This window comes from Argopecten irradians, chromosome 3 (assembly GCF_041381155.1).
Source record: "Argopecten irradians isolate NY chromosome 3, Ai_NY, whole genome shotgun sequence".
Classification (NCBI taxonomy): Eukaryota; Metazoa; Mollusca; class Bivalvia; order Pectinida; family Pectinidae; genus Argopecten; species Argopecten irradians.
The window spans coordinates 65,764,458-65,781,692 of NC_091136.1; the positions used below are offsets into that span (position 1 = coordinate 65,764,458).

The following is a 17,235-nucleotide window of genomic DNA, read 5'->3' on the forward strand; positions in this document are numbered from 1 at the left end:
AGATAAATTGTGTAAACTTTGAAAGCACGTACTAGTTATATGTATAAGTAATAACGGTACTGCATGTGTCATGTGGACAGCTGAGCATAATACGATTCGAAACGGCGTTGTATTTAGAAAGATGACACATGCCAAAATTACAATGTTATCAGGTTTTGGACGAAAATAAATTCAATTTCTAGTATAAAAATGCCAATTTCAGTAAATCTTACCTCACAAAAATGACATAAGTCAGGGGGGAGCATGATATCGGCTTTATTCTAAGATAAATAGTCCCGAATCATATATCGTCTGCTTCCTATGACGACAAACAACAGCATACAAACTTGATACAAAAGAACGCTTGTCGGGTCACCTATGCGCTTCTGACCAGACGACAAATTACAAGGTAGTCCACTCTGTCGATTTAAGTTGTTATCTTATTTTTTATACAATTAATTATCACCAAACACCATATTTTCAGAATAGTAAAAATTCATTCAAAAACGAGAAATCATTTCTGCGGTACACAAAATTTGACGATTTGACTGGTCATACACAAAACAAAACCCTTAAGTTTTTTGGGTTTTTTTTTAACTTTTTGCATCCATGACGTTAAAAATAGTATATCTTTAATTTATTATATTCCATCAAACAAAGCTATTTTTATTATTATTTATCTATTTATTTCCATTTGATAAAACAACACGATAATATGTTCAGTAACATGACACGAACACCTATTTGATCATCTTTTTCAAAATAACCTTTTGTATATAAATTCTAGATTGACTGAAAGGTTATTTATCTGGGGTGTTGGCAAGTAAAGATTATTTACAACCCTTAAGATTAATAATTGAATGCAATGTTTAGAAAAGAAATCGTGACAAATCACTGTTTTTTCTCGATGATATGTTGAAGGACACCATTGAAATTACCAATATTTACTGAATATCTGTGATACTGAAACGGTCAAGCTAACTATCAATTATATCTTTATTCTTTAAAACAAATTACATAAAAAAAGTATATGTTATATATAAAGATTATAGAAGCACAGTGGTTTTTCCATTTCGTTAGATATATTTCCGAGCCATTTTCTTTCTATATGAGTTTCGAGTGTATTCACAATCTAATTGTTTGCCGTCCTCTAGGTTAAGGTGAGGATACTAACCGGCTGGCGACGTGACAAAGGGCAGTGTGGTCTGCAATGTTCCAGTATAGGGGCGGACATCACTGGTTCACGAAACAGCATCATGGCGGCGACAGGAAACCAGGGTTACTTTGGTCACTGGAACGTGGAGGAAGAATACACTGGCCAGTCAGTTACACCACGTGGAGTTACCCCAGAGGTGAATGGTAATATATCCGTTCATGTAATGGCTCTTAATGTGATACTGGGCTGGGAACTGGACAAGGCTGAGGTCACAATCAAGGTCGACGAAACAGCAGAATACACAGATCTAATGTAAGTACATCTTGTAGTTACAGTTTAATTCTGTCTGGTTTTTTTAATTTATTACAATGTTCACTTTCTATTATTCTGGTTGTTGATAACATGTCGTAAGTTTTATCAACTAAACTACTCGAAAGTTTTGTTTCTTTTTTATTATTTATTTCATTATCTACAGTTATGTTTACTTCAATCTTGTAACAGATACGAAGGTTACAGATGGACTCATTTGTCAAAACAACCAAGTATAATACAATGGCACATGCAGTTGAAAATAAATGCCAAAATAAGAAGTGATACCAACCGACCCAACAGGAGTCCTGTTGTACAGATGTCACCGTATATCAGGTCTGTCTAATCAGTCTGTTTTAGTAAAATACAATCATGGTGTTCTCTCTAGATATTAAAATTATACCTGTATATTAAATGGCGAGACAAATGTTGATATGTGGCGATATATTGATGGTAAAATATTTGATACTATTGTACCTGGTATCTTAATTAATTCATCAGATATTTGTTAAGGAATGAAGTGAAGGAGGACAACTTAAATACATCATTTATATAATGTATAACTTTCTCTTTTAGGATTTTTTGTATCAATCCATAGACCTCAAAATGCCTAGATACCCCATTTTCTGTCTGTTGGACGAATAAATTTCTATTAAGGTATTAACCCTGTTGAAAACAAGTGATAATGTGTACACCTATAACTAAGTTGATAAAAAGTGTGTATGCATCGAGTCTAACCTAAGGTATCACTATTGACTTGTATTAGCTTGTTAATCTGATTTACCTGATCTTCGACCATTAGCTTCTAGACCACTTGGCTTCTGTCATGTAGATTTCATTGAGTTGCGCATGTCCGATGTAATCAAAGTTATTTATTTCACTCATATTTCAATCTTCCGATCCTATATATAGAGAATACACGGTTAGTATCTTACAATACAAGGTTTACTTTGGTGCAAGACTTAGGAAAGCCGAGATGACGAGGCTTTGCCGAGTCATCTCCGCTCTCCATGTCGAGTACCAAAATAAAACTTGTATTGTAAGATACTAACCGTGTATTCTGTTTATCCTGCAACTATTATGATATTCAAAACGCAGAAAACTGCCAGATGATTTCTTGGTTTCGCCCGAAGGCTTAGATTTCAAAGGATGGATTTTCCACACTGCATTCATTTTTTATGGTTTTTTTACTTGTTTTGAATGAATTAATGCTTTCCAAGTTAACCACCTGGTCGGATAGATTATTGTGCCCTCTTGTTCTCATATCTTCATTCAGGGGAAGTAATCCATTAGCAGAACGGCTCGTCTTGTCGAAACCATTTATAATTCTAAATACTTGGATCATATCATATCGTAGTCTTCCGTATTGAAGTCTTTCCGAATATGGTGTTTCTTTTCTTTTTTTTTTTATCAGAATATACATTTTTATTCAAGAAATGCACGTATTTTACGTATAGTATTTTACAAATAAATACATAACTTCAGCAAATTTGATTCTCTCATACTGACATTCAAATCATTCATACATATGTTTATTCTTATAATAAATACATTATATTAATTATGACTATAATCTCTTAAATTAATAACTGTTGAAAATAAAGACAGATAATATTAGTACAAGTTAATGTCATGATTTCGTCAAATAAAACAAGGGAAATAACTCGTATACATGTACTTGTTTTGACGTAAGGATCTTTAGAGGGGAGATAACTCACAATCAGAACGTCTCTATCATCGAGAGTCTGACTGAATGAGACTAAGTGACTAAAATAACATCCTGTAAGCTGCCACGTGTAGTGTATGTGGTACCTCGTGGCAATGTTAGACGTATTTCGGAGCACATGTTTGTCTTGAGAGGATTCAAATATGGGTTTCGGCTTGTTCTTTATTTATATGGTGAGTATTTTTCTTTTTTTTATTACGTGTTACTGTAACTGTTATTTCTGAATTTTTAAAACACATATTCGGATATTCCATGTGTTGACTTATATTGATAAAGATTATGATATGACAAAATAACATTCTTTACATATGTCTGTGTAATTCGGTTTATTGTTATTATTATTATTTTTTAGGTTTGCTGTTTAGGGTGAAGTGGATAGGATTATTTCTATTAAGGTTCATGTAATGGCTTTAACCAGTGATATTTTGCAAGCCTAAAACGCATTACTGTGCTGCAATTGAACAGAACTAATTTCATTAATTGTTGGTATATACCCTGGCTAACTGTCAGTCTTACTGTTGATAAGCAATTTGTGAAGCTGCTTGTAAATTTCAGTAAAATAAGAGAAAAATGTATATTTCTGGAGAAGACATAGAACTCGTGTGAATTGCATTGATGGAACCAAATAAACATGCTATCGTGTTCAGTAGTGACTATGCCAGGTACTCCAACAGTTTGTTTGGCAAAATCGGACCAGCGAATAGCGCAGGAGCCTATTGTTGTAAATGCAAATGGCTGCTTTAAATGGCGGATCACAAATATAGCATATAAAAAGACATTTTAATTGATGCAAGTGCTCTTATATACACTATAAGGTACTCTGAACATGACAAGAAGAATATTTACGTAAAAAATAGTTAAAATGTGGACTTTGAGGCTCTTTCCGGAAATTTGCATTTTTCGCCCCAAACAGATTGTTTGAACTATTTTTTTCGTGAAGAGTCTTCTTGTTATGTTCAGAGTACCTTTTGGTGTATATAAAAACATTTGTATCATTTGAGATGGCTTCTTATATGCGATATTTTCGATCCGCCATTTATAGCAGCCATTTGCATTTTCTACACTAGGCTCCTGCGCTATATGCTGGTCCGATTTTGCCAAACAAACTGTTGGAGTACCTGGCATATTCACAACTGAACACGATGGCATGATTATTTGGTTCCATCAATGCAATTCACACGAGTTCTATGTCTTCTCCAGAACTATACATTTTTCTCATATTTTACTGTATTTTACACGCAGCTCCACAAATTACATATCAACAGTAAGACTGACAGTTAGCCAGGGTATATACCAACAATTAATGAAATTAGTTCTGTTCAATTGCAGCACAGTAATGCGTTTTAGGCTTGCAAAATATCACTGTTTAAAGCCATTACATGAACCTTAAGGTGACAGTGTTATGGATTTTCAAGTTTTGGATTTATTTGTCATAAGCATGCACCTTATAAGATGTCAGAGGTTGGATTAATACCCAGAAAAGCACATACTGATTTCATTACATTTGAAAGAGGTAAATTTTTAAGTTTTTGAGTTCTGCAGACAAAGTGTACTTCTTGTCTGAGTAGCTGTTCAATATTTACATTTTTTTGCTTACAATCACTTGTGTAATATGCCTTATAAATAACAAAAGAAATGTATGTGAGTATGAAATTTATATTTTCATATTTCTCATAGTCTATTTTATAGCCCAGTACTATATTTTCTAATGTGATCATATTTTTACAGTATCCTAGTGTTCGAAACAACTCATTGATGCGAAGAATGAATGAGTTTATATATTTACATCTTACAAAAAAGTGTCCATAATTTTCCTCAATCCCACAAAGAATACATAGCGGATTGTTTTTTTATTTTCCATTTGCAAAGGAGTGAGTTATTGACCAAAATTCTATTGATAAGCTTCCATTTAAACACTTTTATTCTGTTATCATCAATTTTATTGGAAGTAAACTCGAGCGATTTTTCTAATTTGTGTTCTAAATCAGATTTACTAAGATGTATAAATGTTTTCTCCCAGGCTATGTAGGCTATAGGCTGTTCAGAAGTCTTTTGAACCAAATTTCTATATAAATTTATATTTGTGATTTTTTCAATTGATAAACATTGTTTGGTATGGTATAGTGATACTTTTAAATGTTCATGTTTATCATTGAAATCATATTTTGATATGTCTGAATTCTTTAATTTTTCCTGCCATGATTTTGGTATTGCCTTTTTAATCATATATATCTGTGATATCCAGTTGTGTTTATGTTGAAGTTTGTTCAAAATTCTGTTTTCATTAATACATCCTTCAGTGTCTAGAATGTCTCTAATGGTAATAATGTCACTTTTTATCCAGTTGGTAAAGATTAGATATTTTCTGTTAAGTGTGATAAATTTATTTCCCCATATCACTTGTTTTCCAATATCTGTAACAGTTTTTGGATTTTTCATGTAACCACCACCTATATTCACCCAAGCATTTATTATATCTTGGTAAAATTTAGGTATATTTTTGAAAATTTCTAAGCATTTTGTATCGGCTATGTTCATCGAGAAAATTAACATGTCTTTTCCAAATTGGTTTCGATAAAATTCAGGAATAACTTTTCATTGGTTTTCTTCATTGTTTTTTTTTATTTTTTAACCCATCCTACAAGTATAGTAGTGATATGAGATTTAAGATCTAAATTGTTTAGTCCTCCTTCATTGTAAGGTCTACATAGAGTTTTTCTTTTCACTTTTTCATTCTTACCTTCCCATATAAATTTATGGATAATACTTTCCACCTCTATTATAATATTTTTTGGGATACTTAGTACAGATATAAGATAGGTTCACTGGGGTATAAGTAATGATTTAACAATTTGTATTCTTCCGATCATTGATAATTTCCTAATTTTCCAAATATTAATTAGTTTATTTATTTTTTAGATCTTATTCTCCCAGTTGACTTGAGATGATTGGAAATTGTTAAGCCCAAAGTATACTCCTAATGCTTTTATAACACTTTGTGACCAGTCTATATTTTCAAAGTCATCTTTTATTTGTATTTTATTGTTTCCTAACTTTAGACCTAGAGATTTTTTTCTATTAAGAATTAAGCCCGAGAGACTTCCAAATATTTCTATAAGATTCAGGGCAGTAGAGATATCAGTTTTAGATTTTAGAAATAATGTAGTATCATCTGCAAGTTGAGAAATTTTGAAATGTCTTTTCATTGTATATTTAACTTTGATACCATGAATATTTTCATCTTGTCTTATTTTCATAGCTAATGTTTCAACTGTGATAACAAATAACAGGGCTGATAGAGGACAGCCTTGCCTGATTCCACGTGTAATCTTTACTGGTTCTGATAACCAACCATTGTTTGTAATTAAACAATAGATATTACTGTATAGGATAGAGACCCATTTTCTAAAACTATCTTTAAATCCAAAACTTTTCAAAGTATGAAACATAAATTCCCATTCTATTGAATCAAAGGCCTTGGCGAAATCTAAAAATAGAATTGATCCTGTGACATTAAATTTCTCTGAATAATCTATTATATCTTTGATTAGCCGAATGCTATATCTAATATCACGACCTTTGACAAAACCATTCTGGTCAGTATTTATAATTTTATGTAGGAGGGGTTTTATTCTTTCTGATAAACAATGAGCTAATATCTTGTAATCTATATTTAGAATAGTCAGAGGTCGCCAATTATTTAGGTCTAATGGATCATTTTTTTATACATTAATGACAAAATCCCTACTCTTTGTGAATATGCTAATTCATTATTTAAATATCCTTCATTAATAGAGTCTAGTAGTAATTCTTTTAAATAAGGCCAAAATTTCCTATAAAATTCTGTTGTTAGTCCATCTGAGCCTGGAGCTTTATTTAATTTCATTTTGTTTATAGCTAGGTAGCATTCATTTTCTGTTATTAGGCCTTCACATTTATCACTATCTTCATCAGTTAATTTTGATTCAAAGTTTATAGCATCTACATATTGTTTTATTTCATCTGAATTTGGACACTTTGTAGTGTACATAATTTCATAAAATTGTTTTTCATATTTTAATATGTCCTCTTGTTTTGACAGTAATTCCCCTTTTTCATTTTTTAGTTTAGTTATCGATTTCTTCATTTGTCTCCCCTTTTCTAATGAGAAAAAATATTTAGTATTTTTTTCACCCTGCTCCACCCACTTAGCACGTGATCTTATCTGTGTTCCTATAGCTAAGTGCGAGTAGTGGTCTTCTATCTGCTTTGTAATTGTATTTATTTCCTCTTGGTTTGGATTATTTTCTTCAAGTTTTTTAAGCTTGCTTTCTAAATCATTTATTATATTTTTTCTGAATTTAGATTTTTTCTTTCCAAATTCTATTGATTGTTCACGGATTTCAGTTTTACATAGATCCCATAACACTCTATTTGAAGAATTGTTTACATTTTTTAAAGTCTTAAACTTGTTTAGTATTTTAATAATAATTTTTTGGTACAGAGAATCATTGATTAAACTGTTATTTAATTTCCAATAGCCTGGACCACGGACTACTTTTTCAATATCTAAATGGAATGATACTGCTTGGTGATCTGTGTATTTAATTAATACTGGTCGAATATCGGTTGATAAGATTTTTTTTGTGTAATTTCATTTTGTATTAGGAAATAGTCTATTCTGCTTGCCTCATTAGTGTTATGTTTACGTTTCCATGTAAATTGTTTAGTGGTTGGATGTTTTTTCCTCCATGGATCAATTAGGCGACAATCTTTTATTAATGACTTTAAGGAGTTTAAGGTATTTTTAGATTTGGTTCTAGTTTTCCTATCACATAATTCTTGAGTTTCATTCCAGTCTCCACCAATTATTAGCAGGCCTAGACTATGTTCATGGATAAAAGTTTTTAAATTTTTGAAGAAAATATTTCTTTTGTTTTTATCATTTGGGGCGTATATATTTATGATGGTGTATATAGAATTATTTATGTTAATATTTAATAACAAAAGTCTGCCATCATCATCTTTATGTACATCAATTATCTCATATTCAACTTGGTTAGTGATGAATATAGCTACACCACAGCTCTGTGTGGTTCCAAAACTATGTATTAACTCACCATTCCATTCAGCTTTAACAAATGGGGTGATCGGTTCTGTAAAATGTGTTTCTTGCGCGAGGATTATACTACTTTTTTATGTTTTGCCCAAGTATAGAATCTATCTCTTTTTTGTTTATCTCCTAAACCTTGTGTGTTAACTGTAAGGAAATGAAGCTTCATGTTATATCAAAATTACCAAAAAAAGTTGATTGATTTGAATTTGTATGACATACCATTTTAACATTATGATGTATATAATAATATATAGGGGAAAGAAGTAATATATAAATTTTATACAAGTGATATATGAATATCATACAGGTAAATACACTCGCACAAAAATACATCCACACACATGCGAAAATAATACCCATATAAATATGCATGGCATATAATACACGAGTTATGGCCAATTCCATTATATATATTATATATATATATATATATTGATGTATAACATCATTTATATATCTAAGTATGCACATCAAACTTTTTGTGCATGAATAACACATGCATATATAAATCATACAGATTACAAAAATACTTGTGTTATACAAATACTTATAAATGAAATAATATTTTATTAATATCATTATTTTTTTTTATAATATATAGCTTTAATAAGCATTTAAAGAGTGCTATGTTTTGTAAGTACATATGTAATTTAATGTAATATGAATTCTGATAAGGACTCTTAAGATACTCTCTTACATTAACAACAGCATACACATATACATAGACTAGAATTGTTGTGTATAGTGATATAGCCCTTATAAATTTCATATAATAAATACTTATAGTGAAACGAAAAATAATCAATGTCACTTTTTCAATAGAGAAAAGAGCATGTAATGTCTTAATGTATTCAAAACATGTATATTCATGTATTATTATTTGTTGTAATTTAATAAACAATAGTAATAGGTAAATAAATGGTAGCATTTGCATTACTTGACTATTTAAATTACATATTGTATATAGACATATACTTTTAATTTAAAAAAACTATTTATATGTAATTTTACAAACACAATTGTATAGTATATAAGTAATTTATCTTGTTTTTCTTTGTTTTCCAATAAAATAGGCGAACAATACATTGTCTTGTTTTATTATTTACCACTGAATTTTTTCTTTGCAACGTTATCTAGTTCATTTAAAGGAGACCTGATGTCAGAAGGAAGATGACTGGATTTTCTTGACGGGGTATCCTTCAAGAAAGAGTCAATCCTTATCTGATTGTCATTTTTATTGTCTGTTTCTTTGATACGCTGTTTTTTCGCTTTCTGTTCACTGGGTGGTTGTGACATATTTTTGTCTTTAGCAACACTCTTTGTTTTTGTATCCCTCGGTATCTGTCTGATCTCAGGAATAGCAGATTTCTTTTTATGTATATCGTGGTGATCGTCGTCGTCGTCAGTTTTTTCACCGTCATCTTTGTCGTTATCATCGTTATCATCATCATTTTCATCGTCATCACCATCAGATTGCTCCGTCTGTTCATTGGTATTCTCCCAAAGAGCAGGACAATTAGCTCTAATGTGTCCTTTAGTCTTGCAATGTCTGCAGACTTTGTCACGAGTACAGTCTTTGCCAAGATGGCCAGTCTGCAAACAATTGCTACAACGAGCATTCTCATTGGGCTGTCCCCTATGTCGAATAATTGCCCGGTATTTACCACTAATCGTCATAGTGGTGGGAAGAGGATTGTCCAGCTTCTTGGTGATAACCAAGCGGTCACCGGTCTCGCAGTTTGTTAGGTAGCCATCAACCCGCAGTCTCTCACGGTATAGACTTTTTACCTCACAGCCCTTGAGTTCGAGGTCACGCTTAATTTGCCCGTCGAAGGCAGATAAAGGAACATTCTTTACACGAATCAACGTAGTGTCATCGTCATGTGTATTCACGATCATGGGGTTTGAGTCGTATATTTTTATAGTTTTGTTTCGAAGTGCCAAACCTTGTGTGACCAACTTCGCACGAGAGTCAATGCTGTCAACATAAATTCTCCACATCCCTCGGACTCGCTGCAGTCCAGATAGCTGTTCGATAGGGATTATGTTACCAATCACTCTATAAAGTTCAATGTGGTTTAGCCATAGTTCCTTTGGAACCGTTTTTGTACCAAAGATATCAATTTCTAGTATAAAGACAGGCTTTACCGTTCTCGCTGCCGTAGGCCTAGCTATTGCCGCGTACGATTCGGCGCCATTTTCCTCAGTCAGAGTGGTCGCTGAGTGGGAATTTGCCATTCTTCGGTTTGTTCCTCAGTTCCCTCACTGTTTTTTTAGGGTAAGGATTAACTTTCCAATATCTCTCCTTCCTAGGATTAGGTTGGTTTTCACAAAAACGTCGATAATATACTCAAAATGTCTGGAGCACGAGAAATCACCCTCTGCCTTAGCTCAAGGGCAGATCACTCTCTCCGAATATGGTGTTTCATGGAAACCGTGCACTTGTTTTGTGGCACGCCTTTGTACATTTTCTAACTCAATGATATCTTTTTTTCAAATTCGTGTTCCAAATTGTTACAGAGTATTCTAGTTGTGCTTGTATTTGTTATTTATACAGTGGAAGAAACATATCCTTGACCAACATGGTAAATGGTCGCTTTTTCAATCAAATTAGACTTTTTCACACAGTTTGCTACATGTCGATTAAATTTAAGCTCATGTGTCGAAAGTAACTCTAAGGTCTTTCACGTGTTCTCGCATGACATCCACAAAATTTATATTTCTTTGTCCAAAATGTAGTGTTTTACACTTGGATGAATTGAACTTCAATTGCCATAGTGTTGACCATTCACCTTTTAAGGTGAGGATACTAACCGGGTTATGGTTTTTTAAACACTTCCTCTGTTGTAGAATGTCTAAAAGTTCTGAATAAAATTAACTGTTGTTAGTTCAGGTATGACGTTTAGGTCTTCTTTCGTAAACACACTTGCAAGTATTTGTTTAGTTCCTTGGATTTACCTTCATCCTCAGTTTCTATAACACCATTCTCTAGTTCCAGATCAGGCATTCCAGTTTTTGTATTGGCCCTAATAAATTTCCACAAACTTAACCCCTTAACTCCCAGATACGCCAAACTACGCCAATAACGTGTCGGTGTTGAACAAATCGTCATAACTCCCTTATTTTAGGAGCTATCGAGATACTGATTATATCTGCTAAAACTAGAGATAACAAGTTTTGTGTTCTTAAGAAATTTTCATTTAACAATGTCTTCATGATGTTTTATTGAGTTTAAAAAAGATGCAGACTGAAAAACGGAACATTTTAAATTGATGACGTCGTCTTTCTGTCGGCGTAACATTCAGTGCACGGACCCGATATGGAATCCCTTGCTAATCAGCTAATCAAAAAGTACTGAAAAATAATGCTTGAACTTCATACTGTTGATAACTTAGTATCCCAATTTTATATTTATCTTGCAATATCTACAAACATTTTTTTTCAAAAACAAAGATTTCATCTAAAAAGTACGTGTGATGTGTGGTTTTACGCGATACATAGCAATATGTGGTCAGTTTTAACCATTTTTCTCACCAATCTGGCATAACTTATAGATACGATAAAAGTCAGGAAAATACGGAACAATATACACAAATTTATCATTCATAACATACCATATTAACAATACAACGACTCCATAAATCAACAGATGCATCCACGGAAAATTGCTCAGTCCCACGACTTGACGTTGATCGGTTTCACAAGCACCTGTGCGAAACCGATCGGCGACTTTACCAGAACACACGGATAATGGTCCTCAATTTTGCAGTTAAACAAACTCTGAACTCTTACGCAAAAATGTCAAGAAACATGTTTACAGTGATTTCTTTGACTGTATTCAAAAAATATATTAATTCAGCAAATAAATCTTGCCGACGACAGATAAAACTATTTATAGTAACGGGGATTTCCCCGGACTTTCATTTCTAAAAGTTACATGTATTGAAGCACACGTGTCCGACGCCGATTATTTTCTATGGTGGCCCGCATGTTTATAGCTAAATTGTTAGTATTGATTGACTAGGACATCTTATGAGTGACACTTTCATAATCACTGAGGACCTAATTAACATGGTTGTGTTATCAGCCGATATACATGTAGATCTACTGTACGTACGTGACACATGTACAATGTGCATGCGTGTAAGTATGCCGGACACGATGCGATGTAATAAGATGTCTTTTTTAGAAAACATCGTTTCTGATTATGACATTGTCTGTGTTACCGAGACTCATCTTGATTCATCGATAGCTGACTGTGGGGGGATAACTATTTACACTTCCAGTCTCCTGTGTACCCGTCGTAGAGCCGATTTAGAATTTCGGGTGGGTGGAGTTGTTTGGACAGAGATCCAGTTTCCAGATAAGAAATTCCTCTTATGCACATTATACAGACCTCCAAACACAGCACACTCATTTTGGAATTATTTTAAACTCTCATTAGAAACAGCCATGCAAGAAACTCCACATGTAGTAGTAGTAGGAGACATTAATGTTGATATTTTAACTGTTGAGAACACACGTGCAATTTATGACATTATTAACTCATTTCACTTGACAAACGTTATCAACAAACCGACAGGCATTGGACGGACGTCCTCTACACTCATTGACCCTATACTGCTCTCCGACACGTGTACCTTCAGTTTAGCCGACGTAATAGACATTGATAACAACATCTCTGACCACCAAGCGACGATTGTAAATTTGTCTGTTGACACTGGTATAGTTAAGACATTTAAGCGTAAAGTTATATGTTATAGTGACGCAAATTACGGACTTTTTAATAATAGATTAGACGAAACTGACTGGCAAGATCTTTTCACAAGGACACACTCCCCAGATGACATGTGTGATATTTTTACATCTAGATTTTTAGATATAGCTGGGGAGTGTATACCGACAAAAATAGTGACAGTACGACCTAATGACAAACCTTGGTTTAACACTGACTTAAGACGGGAAATCAGAAAAAGAGACAGACTTTTAAAAAAAATTTAATTAAATCGTACGCCAGCTAACCTTACTAACTTTCGGAAACAACGTAATCATGTTAACAATCTTAAGAAAAGCACTAAAGAAAGGTTTTATGCGGACATCAACGGCAGTCTTGATCAATACTCAGTTTCGAACTCTAAAAATTTTTGGAAAATTGTCCGCAGGCTTATTAAAACAACTAATACTGCCAATATTATACCTCCTCTTAGAAATGAATTTGGTAAAGCTGTAGGTATTGATACCATAAGTCACAACATGTTAAAAATACAGCACTATCATCAGCTCTTCCTCTATCTCTTATCTTTAGATCTTCTTTGGAAACTGGTATCTTTCCCAAACAATGGAAAAAAGCATTAGTAATGCCTTTATTTAAAAAGGGAGATAAGCACGAAGTTTCAAATTATAGACCTATTTCACTATTAAGTACCGTTGGAAAAGTTTTTGAAAGATTGGTAGTGAAATATTTACATAACTATTTATTAGATCATTCCTTAATTTATAAATATCAGTCAGGTTTCCAGCCAGGTCATTCGACAGTTCATCAAATTATTGAATTATATCACACCTTATGCGAAAACATAGAAAAAAAACGTCCTTCATGTTTAGTTTTCTGTGATATTTCAAAGGCGTTCGACCGGCAGTCAAGAATTATCTAAAGCAGACAATGAAAAAATATTTCTGCACACTCAGAAATATATTAACGATACAAAAAGATTTTGATTTTACATCTGTACATTCTCTATCACCTACTTCTTTCTATTCAAGTTACAATTGTGCAAGCCTTCCTAATTTTTTCCAACATATCTCTCTTCAGTACTTGATACATTTGATATATTGTGTATTTGAATAATTCATATATATATAAACTGTTTACCCACTTTAACTTTATCAAATACTGCGTCTTTTATCTTTCTCGACTCATATGACACTTGCGAAACGGAAATATCAGAAGGAAAGGAATGAACAAAGTGAAGGAAAACCATGGAAGGAGATATGTTGAACATTGATAAGCCGAAAGTTGTGCTTATTGGATTGTGTACTTGTGCCATCTGGGTCGAGAAAGATCATTCACGCATTCTTAAACAATGCTTCTTTTTAGTGAAAATGTCTTAACTATAATTTATGATAATATAAATGAAGGCCTCTGTCACATTTTTTTCATATACCTGCACCTTCTTACATCCTATCTTTACCCTTCCCTTATCCACACTTCAAAACATACTATTTTATTGTTAATGTCATCTTGTATAATTTTGTATGTGTTACCTAATATTGTATGGAAAGGGCTTAATATAAGTTGGAAATCTTGTGCCCAATCCTATTGTACATATTTGATACAATAAAATATGTTTAAGCTAAACGATGCGAAGTTTCCTGAACACAAAAATACGAAACATACATTGTACCTAATATGCCGTAACCTCATCGTAAATATTAATTTGTATCAATACCAATAGAACTAAACACATATATACATAAGCTACATGTACATGGCGTGTAAATATAAAAAAACACATTGATACGATATATATACCCATACATATTTTGTGGATTGGTATACTAGATTAACTTCAAATACTGACTATGATATCTTATCTTTATTTTAAATATATACATTTTGTTTGATATTTAGAAAATTACTGATTACAAGTAATGGAAATAAACAATTCAAGTGTCAATGACAAAATATATTAGATAATCTATAATGATATTTAATATCCAGATCATTTTTATATAATTTTTTTTAAATATGATTCTTCAAATTTTAATGTTATGAATTTGTTCTTCAAATACAAACTAGAAATGTCCTCCAGGAGGAGGTCAACTAATTAATCCAGGACAGTTTAGCAAAAATAGTCTATTGACATGTAAACAAAACATATGAAATGAAAACAAAGGAATCTATGTTTTGAAATTTTAGGGGGTTCTGACACAAACACAAAGTTCTACATTTTTTTTACAATTCTTCAAAAAGTGTTCCAATTTGGATATATCATGTTAACTTATGTAGTGAAAGTTGCAGAGATACAATCATTTAGAATAATGACACCTTTCATATACATACCTATACATGTACATCATGTATAGTACAAATAGATTCAGTATCAATAAAAATTCTGCTCTTAATCTCAAATCAAAGATTGACACATGCAATGTACTATTTGCACTAAAAACAATAAAAATGCAGGTTGTCTGATCATACACATAAGTCAACTGAATCTTATACATCATCTTCTTTATACTGCATATGCATTTACATGTAATCCAAATTATGGTTTTCTGATGGGAAGTGACAGGGCAACTTGAGCAGAGATACAAAATGTATAAACATATTTTGCCTGTAAAGTTCTTCATGCTTCAATTGACACAAATGTAAAATATTATGCTCTGTGATAGATATACTATTGATATTTGTCCAGAAAAAGATTAGGCTAAAAAATGTAAATGTATGTTACACAAATGTAGGGAAGTTAATTTTAAAATTACAATTTTGAAAGGGGTCAGATGTATTTAACATAACCCTGTAATGAGACTCAGCATTTTCATCATGTCTTTCTGCTTTCTTTATTAAAATAATCATATATGAGTTTTGAATTGTTTCTTGTTGAAATAATACATTTTTTTTATCTTTAGCAAATCATTTGTAAAAAGAGCATATGTCAGAAAACAATGTTCAGATACATGTTTATGGATTTATTCATAGCTATATCAAAAGTGCACATGTAGTAAAAGTGAAGTCAATTCTTTGGAATTGTTATCACACAAGTATGACTAAACAAAGACCACATACGTGTATGACAATACATAACATATATACAGGTAGACACTGCAGTGTGTCTACAATCTGAATAAGACATAGTACATGCAATGCACATGCTTATGTAGATACTGTAATATGGTCAAGACATAACATTCATATATGGCAAAGATATGAATCATATATGTAAACACTGCAGCGTATCATTCATGTGTAGACACACCAGTTTATCTACAATATGGTCAATGCATAAAACATATACATGTAGACACACACAGTGGATCTACATTATGGTCAGTACATAACACACATATATGTGTAGACACTGCAGAGTACCTACAATATGGTCAGTACATAACACACATATATCTATTGACACTGCAGTGTATCTACAATATGGTCAAGACATAACACACATATATCTGTAGTCATTGCAGTGTATCTACAATAGAATATGGTAAATACATATACATACACATGTATAGACACGACAGTGTACATGTATCTACACTATGGTCAATACATAATTTAACACATATACATATGCATGTTTGTAGACATTGCACTTGTATAACCAATATGGTCAAGAGATAACACATATATATATATATATATGTAGACACCACAGTGTATCTACAATATGGTCAAGACATATCACATATACATGTATGTACACACTGTATGCAGTGTATCTGCAGTATGTCCAAGACATTTCAAATATACATGTATGTACATGTATGTACACAGTGTATGCAGTGTATCTACAATATGGTCAAGAGTCAATAACACACAAGTATGTGCATTACATGTAGTCCGCTAAACCTGCCTATATTATTAGGCTTCTTTTTTATTTTGCCAAATATATAGACAAAAAAATTATTAAAAAACGCCTAACAGACAGTTTTAGCGACTACATTACATGGTATCTACAATATGGACAAGGTATACATCACATATACACATATATGTACGATGCATTTTTTGCAAATGTATATAGATGTATATCTGGGAAAAAGTGAGGGCTTCTACCATAATATATATATATAAGGTTGTCTTTTTGGTAACCAAGCAATATAGAACTGGACATAGAACACACAGATAATAAATGATTAATAGAGATGGTTTGTATTTCTATCAAATATAGAATATGTATATGCGTTTTTGTCTTAAAAAAATAACATGCAAATTATTATGAGTACATGTACATGTAGAAT

At 32.2% G+C, this 17,235-nt stretch overlaps 1 protein-coding gene across 1 annotated transcript in view; it reads left to right on the forward strand.

Moving 5' to 3' along the window:
* Positions 1-17,235, forward strand: part of LOC138319375 (fibropellin-1-like) — a 90,374-nt gene that overhangs the window by 998 nt on the left and 72,141 nt on the right. Inside the window, exons 3-4 of the mRNA XM_069262472.1 lie at positions 1,134-1,447; positions 1,637-1,780. Of these exons, the coding sequence (XP_069118573.1) occupies positions 1,134-1,447; positions 1,637-1,780 (458 nt within the window). The remainder of the gene's footprint in view (positions 1-1,133; positions 1,448-1,636; positions 1,781-17,235) is intronic.